Below are 15,663 nucleotides of genomic sequence, written 5' to 3'. Positions count from 1 at the left end.
GACGTAACAGAACAAATATAAAAATCACAACATTCGATTTACAGAAGAGTCAAAAATATACACACGTTTATGACCCTGAATTTCTATTAGGAAATTTCCCCGTCGAATGTAATCTAGACTGAATATTTAGCCGGATGCATATTTCAGTTTGTAATTTTTTTCCATATAAAAATGCGTTAATTGTATAGATTTGCTACTCAAAATTCGAAGATTTACTATTCTGCTTCGCCGGGGGGATGGGGGAGAGACCTGGAGGGATATTATTTCTCCTTCATTAATATAATAAGAGGTTCATAGGAAAGATCGCTCTTACTTTCGATGTGCATTTGATTCCCAGGAAGTCAGATCTCGGTTAGCTACTTTATGAAAAAGTCAGTTCCAAAACTAAATGCAGTAAAATATACAACTCACAATTCATCTTCACTGGACTACACTATGGTTACCAACAATTCAGTCGTCTATATCTTTTTTTTTTTTTAAGATTATTCATTACAAAGATTTACAGCAATATAAAGAAAGAGGGGGAAACTGCAAAGAAATTTGAAAAGAGTTTGTCAGCATATTTGGCACCTGCAGGGACCAGTAATGGATTTGGCACTTGGGGGCGGGCGGGGGGGGGGGGAGAGGGGGGGAGGAATACCACAAAAATAATAATATTGCTGATGTCGAGCTACTCCTTTTAAAGAAAAATACAGAGGCAGTTAATTTTGCTTTTGGAAGGCGTCATGCTACTTTAATCGACTTTCCTACGAGACGTATTTCTGTTCTTTTGAAGGGAAAGCCCAGCTATTCCTTAGCTGTGTTAGCCCAGGGCACAGCGTAATTATTTCATGCGAGGAATTGCAGAGAAAGTGAGAAACCCATTACTCGCTGCTACAGCTATGGACCACTCTACATTTCCAGAGGCGTTTAGACAGACTGTTTACCTGGGGAGGGGCATAGGAAGAGGGAGCAAAGGCGGAGGAGGGGGGGGGGGGGGCGGGAAGGGGAGAGTAAGGAAATTTAAACAGGATCTTAACAATGAAAACAAAAAAAAAATTTAAAATCCAAACAAGAAAGAAACAGAACCAAAGAAAAGTAGTTGGTTACAATAAATTAAATACTATGTACAGGCATTTCACAGGCTCTTTTTCCCCCACTATTACTATTATCCCCTAGTATCCATCCGTGGTAAAAGGAAGGAAGCGCTGTACGGTTTGAGAGTCTAAGCATCCTACTTATCAGTGGGTTTCGGAGCGGCGGTGCCCCCCGCGCCCCCGGGGCGCCGCCGGGCCGGGCGGGGAGCGGGGCGGGGGGGGCGGCGGCAGCCGCGGCTCTGCCTCCCTGCCTGCCTGCCGGGCCGGGGCCGAGGGTACGGATGGGACAGCTAGGGGCGGGGGTCAGTGCGCTAACGCGGAGGAGTTATTGTGCAAAAGGACGGCGGGGCCGGGCGGGCCGCGCCTAGCTGTGCGAGTAGAAGCCGTAGTAGCCGATGTCCTTGGCGCAGGTCTTTTCGCAGTCCCGCTGGGTGAGCACCTCGCTCTTGAGGGGCGAGGAGCTCTCGGACACCGGGGTGTCCGAGGGGGAGATCCGCCTCCTTTTGGCCTGCTCGTAAATCCCAGAATCGGTGGAGTCGATGGACTTAATGGACGACGGCGTCTCGATCCAGCTGGAGTCGGACAAATCTTTGGGCTTGGAGTCCTCGGCGCCCGGCAAGGGGGACCGCTCGGGGGCCAGGCTCTCCGCCTCCTCCCCCAGGTAGGGGTTGCCGGCGGCCATACGCGCCGCCGCCGCGCTGTTGGGCCAGCAGGAGAGGACGGAGCCCGACTTGCTGCAGTACTGCGGGGGGCTGCGGGCCCCCCAGCCCGAGGGGTCGGCGTAGTAGCCCAGCGGCCGCCCTGCGCAGCCGGCCGCCTGCAGAGGCAGCGCCTTGACGCCGGCGGCCGCGTAGGAAAGCAGCGTGGCGGCGTTGCCGGCGAAGTCGGTGGCCGTGTCGTAGGCGGAGGCGGCGAAGTCGAGGCGGTTGTTGGCGGGGGCGACGAACCAGCGCTGCGGCGAGGGGGCCCCCGGGTCCTCGGCTTGCTGTGGGGAGAGCAGCCCGTTGGTGTGGGGCACGCTGCGGTCGGCGCCGGGCCCCGGGCCGGCTCCTGCCCCGGGGTGGAAGCGGGACTTGGCGTAGTTACTCACGAACTGGTCCTGGAGGAAGGAGCCGGCCATGGCGTAGCGGGCCCCGGGCACGATCTGCGAGCGGGGCGAGTCGTTGGGGGAAGGCGTCAGCCGGTCCATGTCGCAGCCCGTGTAGATCCTGCCCAAAAAAAGGGGAGAGAGCTGGGTGTCCGCCGCAGCCCGGCGCCCTCCTCGGTACGGCACCCGGCCGGCCGCAGCCCTCGGGGGAGGGACGGGACGGCGGCCGCCCCAGCGCGCTCCTGCCCTGGCTGTGGGCCTGCGTTCCCTATTCGGGCTCGCCTCCGACGCCAGACGCGTTGAGGGCCTTAACGGGGGATGGAGAGGGGTGGTGGAAGAACGGAGGGCAAATCTTTCGGAACCGGTTGGGCATTCATTGGCAGGGCTCAGATATCTTGCTCCGGTCCGAGCCCGTCATCCCAACGGCGTGAAATCCCGCGCGGTGGCACATTGACCGATCCCGCCATATGCGCAACAGGCAACCCGGTCATTTGCCGCGAACAGCATGAATGGCAAACTACGGCTGTTTAACACTTATTATTGGGAGTCATAGACGAACCATCAACATTTTACCGAGTTTAAATTAAGCTAATCTTTAAACACCTACTGTAGGAAATGTAAAGCCAGACGCATTCCAGTGTTCCCCGCGTGGCCTATATATAATTCTCCCATGCTGGGCTGCAATTTGCGATTATAAAAACTTTAATGGATGAATAACTACTATCTGTATTTAATTCAGGCTAAAACTGTGCTTTAATTAACCCTCCACGCCTCCTGGAATTTCTTATCCAAAATAAACTTGGCCCTTAAACAAATTCAACGTGCTAGACAACATTGAAGCTTCCCCCTCCCCCCATCTCCTTTCAAGCGACACCCTATAAAGTTTTTTCCTTATTAAAAAGAGGAGAGCACTCGCGGCTGAGGGCGAAGGCCATGCAGCCTTTCTAAAGGCCGCGCATCTTCCTCGCATTGCTCCCAGGAGAGCGGGCAGGCACGGCTGCCACCCTCTGTGGCACCAGGGACCGCCGTTTCACTCCCGACGGAGCCGCAGCTCACCCGCCACAGCCACCGCGACCCCCACCCGTGGGGGAGAGCGGCCGCACCACAAGCCGCTGCCCGAAAGGAGCCCCGGGCTCCTCTCCGCTAGTTCAGGCCTTGGTGTCCTGTCCGCCCTAGGACTGAAAACCCGCTGTGAGGGATCCTGAACCGCCGTCGGAGCTGAGAGAGGCATAACCAGGCGCGGAAGATCGGCGCGGGTTTAGGCGCTCCAAAGGAGGCCGGTCCCCGCCGCAGTTTACAGAGGGAACAGGAGGTTTCCCTTTCCAGTCCCGTCCCGCAGATCCGGAGCTAGCGGAGCAAAGGGGCTCCAAAGCCGCCCGCCGCCCCGGGGCGTATGAGCCACCCTGTGCCCATGACCTCCCGCTGGCCCGGCCCGGGCTGGGGGATGTCGGGCAGGCCGTACACCGGGCCGGGGGAAGCCGCGGGCGTCAGCTTCTGCCGGGCTGGGATGCCCCCATTCGGTTCCGAGGCCCGGGGAAGGCGGCGGGGTTAGGTCGGGGGATGATGCCCCCGCTTCCCCCCTCCGGGGCGCACTGGTACGGTGCCAACCACAGCTCCCGCGGCGGGGCAAGACAAACGGCTGTACTCGGGAACAAACGGACCCGGGGCGGACGGGCAGTGCCAGCACAGGGACAAACCGCGATTAAAACTTCGGAGGCTTTAGCTCCACCCAGAAGGAAGAGGGGGAAAAAATCCAAGCCCCGAGAAGAACAAAACGAGACGAAGACATTTTCCTCCGAACACCGTGCCTGCCGACCCAGGATTATGCATCCCGGCGGGTTGCCCAGGGGCTAAACCCGGGTTGCCTCGGGTGTTTCTTTCGCAGCCCTTGCGCGCCAGTGAAACGGAACCTTAGGAATGGGCACAAAGATACGTGCCAGGAAAAACCGAAAACAAAACCGCCGCAAGTGCCAAAGCGAGATGCGGGCTCAGGTGCGGACAGCGCGGCCCCAGTGCGCGGAGATGGCCGCAAACTGCGCAGGGGTGCGCGGAGCCCGGCCGCAAGAACAGTCCCTCCGCAGTCCTGCCGGGGGACCTTGCGGGTGCCTCCCTCCCGGAGGGCTCTGGAAAAGCCTGACATTACACATTTCGGTGTGAAATGAAGCCAGCCCGCATCCTAAAGCTTTCCCCTTTCACGTGTGTGTGCAGCCTACAGAAGGGTAATAAAAATCCAGTTTACTTACGTGTCATAATTGTCTCGGAAGCCTTTTGCGAAAGGGTTGTGGTCTATTTTCAGTTGTGTGATCTAGGGAAAGAGAGGATCAGAGCGCACGTTGTGAAAGCCTGAAAAATAGACCCTGCTGCAGCCAACGCGTTTTTAAAAGGATCAAGCTTTGCTTAGTCGATCAAATTGCCATTAAAATGTGAAAAATACAGCTTTGGCGTGCTTATAGATATCACAGTCATTTTAAGATGTACTCTATTGTAAAAAGTATGATACAATTTAATATTTAACCCCATGTTTTGAGATGTGTCTGTATTCCTACTGCATGGGTATGAATACATTTAAATCCAGAAATTAGGCAAAACGTACCACACAACGGTAGCTGAGAGTTTACATTTGCATCCAGCAAAATAATTAAAGCAAGAATACGGACTGAACATATGTCATTTGAAAAAGGGGGCACCAGTCTGTAGCAAAGCCAGACCACTCCGAAACGCAGCCAGGCATTAACGAGCTTTTAATTTGAGGAAGTTGCCTCGTCACCCTCGGCGCAATCAATGAGGTTGTTAATTGATCTTTGCAGACTTAAAGCTTAAGCTAACAGCTCAACAGCTAACTGAGCTGTTTCCGACTAAACGCCCAGCTCCCGGCAGAGCGGCACCGCCGCCGGCAGCATTTCTGCCCGGCCAGGCGGGGAGGGCGGCGTCGCGGCTGCCTCCCGGGGCAAACGCGGAACGGCGCGGGGGGCTCCGGCCGCGCTCGGGGCTCGCCAGCCTCTGCCAGGGCAGAATGGCACGAAGCGGGAGGAGATAGGACCCCCAGGCGCCGGAGATCCGGGGGAGGGAGCGCAGCGGCCGGGCCGGCCTCAGCGGGGTGCCCTGCGGGGGAGCGCGGGCGACCGCGAGCGGGATAAACCGGGGAAATCTTTACATCGGTGTTTTGGTAGGCGGTGACTGCTATGAACTGGGTCTCGGGGAAGGTGAAGGTCTGCACTCTGCCCGGCTGGTTGGTATCCTCCGTCCCGTCTTCGTTCACCTCCACCACATGCAAGCGGGGCTGGTACTTGTGGAGGGACTGCAAAACCACCATCTGTCAGGCAGAGGAAGAGGAGGGAGGGGGCCGCGGGAAGAGGAGGAAATTAGAGCGAGAAGGACGAGGGGACTGATGACCGCGGTAGGCGAGGCGCGGTGCGCCTCCCCGGGACCCCCCCACCCCCCGGCCGCCTCCCCGGAACGGCTGAGGTCTCCCCCGGCCACAGCGGGCAGCGGTGTCAGCCTGGGCAACGCGCTCAGGATCGACGAGGCCCGTGGTGAAACAAATGAGAGCTTTATCCCCACCACCACCCTTTCATTTTCTCCTAACGGCACAGTCTAAAGCAAAATATACGTGGTTTGTTGGTTTGGGGGGTTGGTTTTTGTGGGGTGGATTTTTTTTCGGAAACGGCAGGATTCTGCCCAGAGCAATAAAAATAAGCCTGGGAGAGCATCTGTGTTTCCCCCACTGACCTGCCCGTTGTTGTTTGATGCTCCTTTATTGTTTGTAAGTTTTAGTTTCCCAAAGGAGATTTCCTGGCGCATCCAGTGGGCTCCCGTGTTGGGGGAGTCGGGGTGCATGTACACCCGGTTTCCTAAGCGAAACAACAAAAAACACAACCACATCACAGTTCTCGCATATACACCGGCTCTGCCACTGCAGCAGCACACGAGGTCGAAGGACCCCGTTAAACTTAACAGTATTTTATTGCCGAAACTGCCTTCATTTTAACCGAGAAGGATTAAACCAGCGTTTCCCGATCACCTTTTACTTTCTCCTCCACCCTTCTTTTTTTAAAATAGCATCATTGGCCCATGCTCGCTTAAGAAGTCGCCAGAGCCAGTCCACAAAGGCTTTAATTAATCATTCTCACCTACATATGTGTCGGGAAAAGTGTTAATTGGAGGAACTTGCCTTGTACATTGGTGTCCGCCTTGCCGCAAGGAACCCATTTGCCTCCCTGAAATCTCCAGTGGTTGGGATCCGCCAAAATTACATCCACAAAAATATTGTAGTGAGCCGTGGGGTCGAGACCAGAAATATTAAAACTTAGGAAAGGGAACATGCGCCTATAAAAAAGGAAAGGAAAAAAAAGGGGGGAAGAAGGAAAGCAAGCCAGCGACAGGCACACGCGGAGGAACCAGCCCGTTGTGCTTTATCCTCACGGCTCCCGGTAGCGACCGGGAAATAAAAAAATCGAAAGAAACTCCCTCCCCGAAACGTCGAGCTTTCCGCGGGGAAGGGATGAGGACAGCGGGCGCGGCGACCTGCGGGGAGGCCGGCAGGGCTGCCCCGGCGGGGACCAGCACCGGCACGGCACGGGCGGGTACCGGCGGTACCGGCGCTCCCGGCGCAGCGGCCCCGGCGGCGGGCGGCTCCCCCTGGGCGGCGGAGGCTCGGGGAGGCTTCCCCGGCGGAGCCCGGTGGCTCAGCCCCGACACCCGGCGAGGGTCCGCGCGGTGGCTTACCTGCCCTGCTTCGTGATGATCATCTCCGTCTGGTGCCGGTGAAATTTCAGCCAGAGTGGCCTGTTGCACAGGTAGACCTGAGCCTTGCCGGGAACTAGCCCCGGCTGGGTGGAGGAGAACTGGTAGAAAGGTGCCCCTTGGTAGGAATGGCCATACTGCTGGGGGTAAGGGTAGCCCGCCGTGGGGTAGCCTTGTGGAGAAGAGTTGGACAGGAGGCTGTTATAAGCTCCGTTGGTGATCACAGGATGGTGAGCCATGTAGCGGCTGGGGCTGGCGATGGAGAAGGCTGGGTGAGCAGGTCCATGCTGGCTGGGGTAAGGGAACATGGTACTAGGAGCAGAGGCAGCAGACTGGGGCTGGCTGGACTGAGAGAGCAGATAGCGATCTGCAGCAGATCCATCGAAACTGTGACGAAGCTCAGAGACCCCGTCCAAGACGGGAGAGAGTTTATTTCTCTGGACGTCCCCTGGTGTGTCCTTGGAGTCAGGAAAATTGTCTGTATCTGACTGATTCGTCATCCCCCTGGTAATTTTTTTCAAAGGTGAACTTCTCTCCAGGTTGTCAGTGGTCGAGATAATGGGATGATCATGCAAGGCAAGCTCAGATCCGCCTGCATGTGGGTAACTGCTGCTCACATTGAGAAATTTCTTGGAGAGCATGATAGAGGGAGAAAGACAATGCTCCAGCTGCATAGCTCTAGCACCACAGTAATAACCCTTCAGTCCCTGGATCTGAAAGGGCTCCTTAGTATCAGAAGCTAGACATCCTGGGACCCTCACTAGACAGAAAGCACTTCATCCACCAAATGCTTCCCAAACGTTTGATTTACTTTTTTTTTTTTTTTTTTTTTTTTTTTTTCCCTTCCCTGGGAGAAGAGATTGGCCAATTGACACTATGCAGCAATCAGGAAAGACTCACTTTTGATCTTGCTGCTTGTGGAGAGGATGAAACGGCTTCTGCCATTGGTTAACCGCTGACAGTAATTTAATTAGATAGACATTAATTAGGATAATCACCTGGCTCCTGGTCGCGACGATCATGGCAAATTGAAGGAGATGATTTTATTGTGAGATAGAAGGAAGGGGGAAGGGAAGAGTGTGTTTGCTGTAAGAGCTCATTATTATGTGACCTTTCCAGCTTTTTTTTTGCCTTTTTTTTTTTTTTTTTTTACTACTGCTGGAAGAGAAATCACCCCCCCTGCGCTTCCCCAAATATTGCGCGTGTCCCCCGCCTTTGTGTGCCAGGGAGGAGACCGGGTGCTGGGGGCTTCGGGGACCGGCTGCGAGGGGCAGCGCGGGGCTGGGCGGCCGCTGCCCTCAGCTCACCCCCGCAATTTCCCCCCCCGCCAGGTCCTGTGAGCGACCCCCCGCCCGGCGCGACGCCCCCTCCCCACCCGCCACCCGCGCCTGCTTCGCGGGGGAAAATACACCCTCCGTCCCCGCTGACGGTCGCCGCGTATCATCTCTTTTAAGTTCTGAAATAATCATAAGCCGCACAGCCGAAGTGCCCTAATGTATTTGCCGCGATGTTTACGGGTTCTTTAGTAAATAAATATTTTATTCCGGAGCCGTAATGCCGGAGATTATCAGCAAAACAGCGTGGAAGGCATCCATCCATCCACCCCTCCGGCTCCGGATTTCTATCCACTCGGTGCCCGCTTTCCCTCGGTGACTCAGTCCCACAGGCAGCGCTAGGAGGGGAGATCTTTGTCATGAGCGGCTGCCTCTCCTGACGGCAGCGCGGTGCCGCGGCTCCCGCGGCAGCCTTCGGACAGCGGTGGGGAAGCCCAAACCGCGTCGGTGCTGCGGCAGGAGCCGCTGGCACCCTCTGCCCGGGGGCCTCTCCGCAAGAGCCCCGGGCCCGGCCGAGCCCCGATCCCAGGCGAAGAGCGGCGGCCCCGGGGGGCACACCCGCGGGGGCCGAGCGCGGCATCGCGGGCGGCTGGGGCGAGGCCCGCGCACCTCTGGGGAGGGCGCTGCGGCAGCCCGGGACGGGGATCCCCCGTTAGGGGGTAGGACCGCAGAGTGTCCGTGTGAGCCTCGGGCTCGCTGAAAGCGGGACCCTCCGAGGCGTGAAGGTGCGCCTAGAGGACTCGCTCACCGACCTGTCTCTACCGAGCATCAGCCTCAATTTTCCGTCCTAGGCAAGGTTGTGAGTTTTTAAAAGCCCCGTTTTTTTTCCCCTGGGGAGGAGCTCTCCTGTTCCCTTCTTAGTATTTTCCCCTGAGCGGTTTCGACTTCAGGTACCTTACAGACCATGCCTCTTTCCAGGTGACATCAGCAGCCAGCTTCAAATTCCACTGACAGTTAATGCAGCCTGGACCCTCGCATAATAAAGCCAAGACCAGCATATAATCATCTACAGCCAGGTGAAACTTCGCAAACCCAGAGAAGACTAGACCCAGGATGACTTGTCAGAATGTCTATTTCACTCTCAAATCCCATGGCCATTTATTTTTCTTGCTGCACCGTGAGCTAGTTTGGTTATTTGGTGTTTCACAGAAGCCAGCATACCCACACACTCTGCACGGGAATTATTCTATGAGGGAAATACTCTATGAAACAAAAAGCAAGCAGGTCACTTTTATTTGCAGGCGGGTGGAACAGTGCATGCAACTTTCCACACTAGACCTCCTTTGAGTGCTAAGAAAACGGTTTTGTTAGTGTGAGTTCTAACCAATCCTTCTGATGCTCGTTTCACCAGGGTGCTCACCCTTCCCTTGTCCTGCTCAAACCCAGCAGAAAGGTAACGGACTTATATGGGCAGGAGATGGGTCGTAATGCAGATAAACCCTGGGAAATGCTGCCCTGAATTACGGAGCTACACCCATAGCGATGCGGAGCGGCAATGAATTCAGTGGTACACTGCCAATCACATGGAAGTGCTAATATATGCCAAAAATCTTCAGCGCACAACTCCTAAACTGGTATAATAGGGGGATATGCAATGGCAGGTGGTGTTATAGAATCGTCATAGAAAGGAGGAGAGAGGTTTGCTAATAAATATGCCCGTCCTTCGTGGTGACAGGTGACGAGGGGTCAAGCTGCTAATGAAGGTCTGCTCCATTGCGGCTGGAGGCTCAGAAGGTGGCTGCTTGAAAACCTCTTTCTTCCCCCAAGATGGTATTCGGGCTGCTGCGTTTCAGGTTACTGCATGCACATGTTCTTCCAAATCCTGTCGCTCCTAAAACACTGGGCAAAAATGAGGAAAGAGGCCCCGCAAAACAGCCTTTTGATTATTCATGAAACATCTTAGCAAATGGAAAATTGTGCCTCCAAGTCAAACCGAAGGGCGGATAGAAAGCAGGGTACCACAGCACAAGCTCATACTACAGGAGATCTGCATCTCCAACAGACTCCCTTCAGCTACCCTCTGCAAGATGTACGTTTGTCAAAATTAATTTAGAACTCGCAAGACTCGCTGGTTCTGCTTCCACCGGCCTCTCACGCACGTATCCACTGCAGCACTGCAAGAGCTTCTCCTGTTCCACTGTGCCATGTTACCCACGACCTGCCAAACTTTGTCTCCCTCGTGGTGTTACACGTGCGCGTGGGAGTAGAGAGCAGCAGGGATGCAGAGCCCCGACGGCAGATGGGGCAGATCCCAGATCAGCTCCTGCCCCATCTCACCCCGGGGTGCAACAGTACACACACACCAGGCAACGGCAAGGCCCAAATACCGCCCTCCTCAGCCGTACGCAGGTTTTCAGTGTGCTGCACCATCAAGTGCTTCAGTTTAACTATATGCAGGCAAATGTGGTTTCGTATGTCTCCATTTCCCCAGGCTGATATTCTGCTGCCTACTGTGGGGGCAGAGGGAAGGCCATAAGGAGGGCAGCTGCAAAAATCTGCATGTTTCCCTCTGAAGTAAGTGCATGCTAAATATACTTTGAGAGTGAGTTGTTCTAAAATAGTAAATTAAATTAAGAGGCCTAAATAAGAAATTCCAAACAAAAGAAAAACCTCTGAACGGTAACGAATAAGTAAATAGAAAATTGCCGGTCACAAAGTGGAAGACAAGACAGTTTTATGGCGTATTTGATTTCAAGTAAGAAATCAAATAAATCTAAAAATTTGCCAACATAAAAAGAAGTATCTATAGTTTTAAAATATTTGCCTGCCATGACTGTTGCCATGTATTTAAAAAAAAAATCCACAAAACCTGTAAACAAAAGGTGCCCAGACAAAAGAATCAAATCAGTCTCAGTATCACCCAATATTTAAAAATCAAGAACTCCCCAACCAGCCCCCTGCCCAAAACCTGAAGTAACCCAGTTATTTGGCTTTTGCCTGCTTAAAACCAAGCAGCCAACCCACCTGCCCTCCTGTGAACACTTCCCTCTCCAGCCACTGGAAAGAGTTTTAAACATCATACTCCAGCTGAGAGTCTCTCCATGTATGTACGTATGTGGACATCTTGTGTACGTCCTCTTTTGCAGAAGGGAGAGTTCATATAACCTGGAACAGCCTCTATCACTTTAATGTTTATTCTCAGAACACTGCTATTTATGACATGGCTTGTGAGAGTTCTGTGATTCAGTTAACAGCATAACTGAATTAATTTTCTTAAGGTCAACTGTCTTCTGTGGTATTAGGGTTTGAATAAAGCTCAAAAGGGGTTGCCAGGTGAATTTTCAGCACTTGGGGTTTTGTACATCCTCAGAATTCAGTGCTACTATGATTTTAATTTTTTTTTCATCTCAGTGAGAGTATCTGGTAATCAATGGGACAAATTTCATTAGAGAATTTTTGCTGCCCTAGCAATTAATATCTCTGTAGTTTCACAGTGGCCAGAAATAAACCTTTACCAACACTTTTCCTATGCTGTCAATTCCTGCCATCCTTTGTCAAAAAGGCCTTCCAGAACTCAAGACAGGTTTGTAAATGTGTTTTTATTATGTTGCAACAATCAAAATATATATGTACTACTGATTTCCCCCCCAAATATTAAATGAAAATGTAATACAGTTTTGCCCACATTGTGTTCTCGAATGCTTTGGAATCTGTAAAGACCCTGACATAAAGAAACTGAAGCAACTGCACAATTAGAGACTGAAAGGTGTTATAGTGCTGCACTTACATTGCAAATGAAGTCAGATGTCTCTGTTTAATCAAATATAGCCTCAACAGTCTCTGTTTTGTGAGTATTAGAAACAATAAACAAATATACACAGAAAGCATCACAAACAGTAAATTGGTTATTTAAATACAACTGTATCCAACATAGCAGCTAAACACTGGACAATGTTTGAGGTCATCAGCACATCCACATGCTCTTCTAAATGACGTTTGGGGTCCTGAAATACAAAGGATGCTGTGAGAGAAATGACTGAAACACATCTCTGAAGGATTTCATTTACTTCACGTCTATTTAAGATGATTGTGAATTAAGGAACACAGGTCATTAACCTTCCTACATTTTCCATTCTAACAAGACCTAGGTAAACAACTGAATTTCTATCAATAAGATTTTATTAGTCCATGCTACCACTCAGGTAAGTTGAGGATAGGCTTAGGAAGTAAATTTCTATCCAGCATCTGAAGAGTAACCATGAAAGCTGTGAGTTTTAAGGACAACACACAAGATGTGGAATTTACTATGCATCTCACCAAGGCCAATATTTTAATCTTAGTTCTGGTACATTGCAATTTGTTTTCAGATCTTTGTACAAATATGTGTTCTAATCCTGTAAAGACTGAAGCATGATCTAACACAGTCTCTGAATAGTTGTGTTGACTGCAAGAAGATTAGCATATTTATACCCATAAAAATGAAAAAATGCACAATGATATGTTCAAGTGTTCTGAAAAATTGAATGTTAAGCCTGAGCAGTGTTCTGAAAATACACATCCCCACACACTATTACTCAATTGATGTGGGCATTTGTGGGCATCTGCATAGAACAATAAGATTATTTCTGGCTGGAAACCATGCTCATGCACTTCTTTAGTTTCAGAACTGAGATTAAGTAATCTGGAAAGACAGCAAAATTATCAGGGACATCTAAAAACAATTTATAAAATTTACTGTATTATTACTGTAGCATGCTGGTGTGTAAAGAAATTCTGAAAAATTGTTCAGAAGACAATAATGTGTGGGAATTTTAACTACTTTTTTTTTGTAAACACAATTGTTGAAATGTAACGAGCCCAACTAAGTTACATAAAAGTGTAGCAGGAGAATCTGTGTAAAGTGTTCTTTGTAAATAACTAATTTTCAAAGATCATATAGCTCTCCAATATTCCTAGCAAATTATGCAACCTAATAACATAATATCCCTATTGTGAGCAGCTGTTTGTTTACAAAGCTTTTTATCTAAGTTGCATAAAAAACCACATGGAAATTACTGAACCATTTTGTCATTTAAAGAAAACGTAATAATTTTAGCAGGAAAAAAATTTTCCTTTGTAAAGAAGTGTATCAAAACAGATTTTTTTCCACATATGCATAATGATTTAAACAACTAGTGAAGCTCGAGTTCTGTTTGAGATGACATCATAACCCTTAAAATACAACCCTTCTTACATGTTTTGTTTCATGTATATATTTATGTATGTGTAGGTGTGCATAAACTCTATTGTTCTCAACACTACAGAAATACACAAGTGACTGAACAATAGTGCAGATGTGTTATGACATTGCTGCTAGGAGCTGACACACAAGAGCAGTCCAGAATCTTTTAAAATTTTTCTACTGCTACCAGCAATACAATAAATACTGGTTCTTTAAGGACACACTGGTTATTTTTAAAGCTATTTCTTGTTTCCATTGCCCTTCTTGAATTTGAACACAACCTCTCACAAACTTGTTTTGTTCTCTAAAGCACATTTCCTCAACCTTTATACTGAAATCAAACGTAGAAATAGATTTCTGTTGAGCCTTTTACAGACACTATATCCTGACAGTGTAAAAGGAGAGAGTGAATTGTTTTCAGCTTCAGCAATGGGCCTGAACTGTTGTTCTTCCACAGCAACACAAAGCAACGCTTCTGACTTGCACCCGCATGTACTGGAGCGGAGCACAGACACTGTGTTCCTGAGCTGAGGGCAGGGGTGAGCTGGTTCTTTAGCCATGGTAACATATAAACCACACTCCCAAGTTTATTCAATTATTTGTATTTTTTAAGCCTCCACGCTTTTGGCCTCTCTGACACAGACGTGGATTTCTTTATGCCTCTTCTTGGACAGAAATTAAAACAACAAAGAAAAAAACCCAACATCACATTATAAAATCAAAAGAAAACCTGTCAGATCTCAATGCTGCTCCTCAGCATGTCACACAAATGCTCGTAGAACACGGCTTGCAGGTATTTTGCTGATTACCTACAGTCAAAAGCCTTGTTCCTTACACAACAACCTCCAACAAAAATAAATTCTTTTTTTTTGGAGTGTTGAGAATATCTTGAACGTAGAACTAAAATCACCTACGCACATGTAAAAACTTAATATTTAGAATGAACGAAGCATATCATTCCACCTCACTCTAATTCATCACACCTCACCTGCTTGCCAACATTTTTTATTGCCAGCTGTTCAGGTGTCATCTTATCTTCTTCTTCAACAGCCTGTGAAAGAAACACAGAAAAGGTCAGTGTTTCAGATTTCATTTACTTTTCCCCCAAGCCACAAGATTCTCAAAATATAATTCTCTTTCTTAAAAAAAAATAAAAAAAAAATCAAACAGCAACACATTTCAGAAAGTCAAAAGGAAAGGTACTTCAGCTTTTCAGCAGAAAATTTTAATTACTAAGTGTTAGTGCAAAAGATCAAGGCAAATACTCATGAATGGTTTTATTGCCAGATACAAAACTGTTTTTAAGCAAAAATCTTAAGTGAGCAGTATCAATAGTTAAAGACAGCTGAAAACAGTTAAACTAGTAAAGCAGAACAGCAGAACCCAAAATAACATTACCTACATTGTTTCAACTACTGGAGTTTTGATCTCAGTAATTTTTTATGCTGTTTAAAGTCAGTTTGATACATTTTTATTATGTTCTGTTGCCTTCAAACGCAGTGTATCTGTAAAGTAAATCCACTAACTTAACTAGGGAATGTAATGTTGACTTTTGTTCTGAGGGACTTCTAAGAAGTTAGAAAAATAGCACTCATCAAAAATGACTGACATGCTTACTACTCAGAGTGCTTGTTGAGATCCAGTATTTATAAAACATATTTCTGAGTCTAAGTGCCAGTATTAAAACTGTACAAATAACTGTGATTCCTCTTTTCTTACAACACCAACAATAATTAATTCATCTAAAAGGAACACAGAATTTGGCTCTAGAATGTGTTTGAAATGCTTACTATCTACCTACTGGGCCAATACAGATAAATAAACCTTTATTCTGCCATACCGGTCAAGCCGTCCTTGACTGAGGGAATGGAGACCACAATCAACTGCTTATTCTGATCTACAAGAATCTTATATTCTCTTAATTAAGTAAAAATACAAAAATCAACGAGATTACTCACATTTCAAAGCAAAACCTGTAATTAAAGGCTTTGCTAGTTCAGGACAGAAAGTCAGGTGGCAAAGCCTGAAGAGCCAACAGGCAACTTCACACAGAAATGATACACAGCTGAGGAGTAAGAAACACAGACTCCACAAGGCCATCAAGCCACACTGCTGCCTCATTTAACCAACTCCCAAGAAACTCTTTGCTGAAAACAGATCGTACAAATCAAATAAGCACCAGAGTCCAAACGTGTTCCTGCAACAGTTACTTTGTTCTTATGATGTCTAGTCCTTTACAAGCCATTCTGAATAAAGCTTGTG

At 49.2% G+C, this 15,663-nt stretch overlaps 2 protein-coding genes across 2 annotated transcripts in view; both read right to left on the bottom strand.

Annotated features, from left to right (window-relative positions):
• Positions 1-1,440: 1,440 nt before the first annotated feature.
• TBR1 (T-box brain transcription factor 1) lies at positions 1,441-7,580 on the bottom strand (the record flags this gene model as incomplete). The annotated part of the gene is made up of 6 exons (XM_084264411.1): positions 1,441-2,284; positions 4,407-4,468; positions 5,318-5,476; positions 5,893-6,014; positions 6,335-6,489; positions 6,889-7,580. The coding sequence occupies 6 exons, from the start codon at positions 7,578-7,580 to the stop codon at positions 1,441-1,443; spliced, it is 2,034 nt and encodes a 677-aa protein (XP_084120537.1).
• Positions 7,581-11,766: 4,186 nt separating this feature from the next.
• PSMD14 (proteasome 26S subunit, non-ATPase 14) overlaps positions 11,767-15,663 on the bottom strand; it is a 46,696-nt gene continuing 42,799 nt past the window's right edge. Inside the window, exons 11-12 of the mRNA XM_084265632.1 lie at positions 14,390-14,452; positions 11,767-12,184 (exon numbers count right to left, since the gene is read on the bottom strand). Of these exons, the coding sequence (XP_084121758.1) occupies positions 12,086-12,184; positions 14,390-14,452 (162 nt within the window). The 3' untranslated portion in view covers positions 11,767-12,085. The remainder of the gene's footprint in view (positions 12,185-14,389; positions 14,453-15,663) is intronic.

This window comes from Gallinula chloropus (genome assembly GCF_964237585.1).
Source record: "Gallinula chloropus genome assembly, chromosome: 5".
Classification (NCBI taxonomy): domain Eukaryota; kingdom Metazoa; phylum Chordata; class Aves; order Gruiformes; family Rallidae; genus Gallinula; species Gallinula chloropus.
This window is presented reverse-complemented; position numbering and strand designations above follow the sequence as displayed.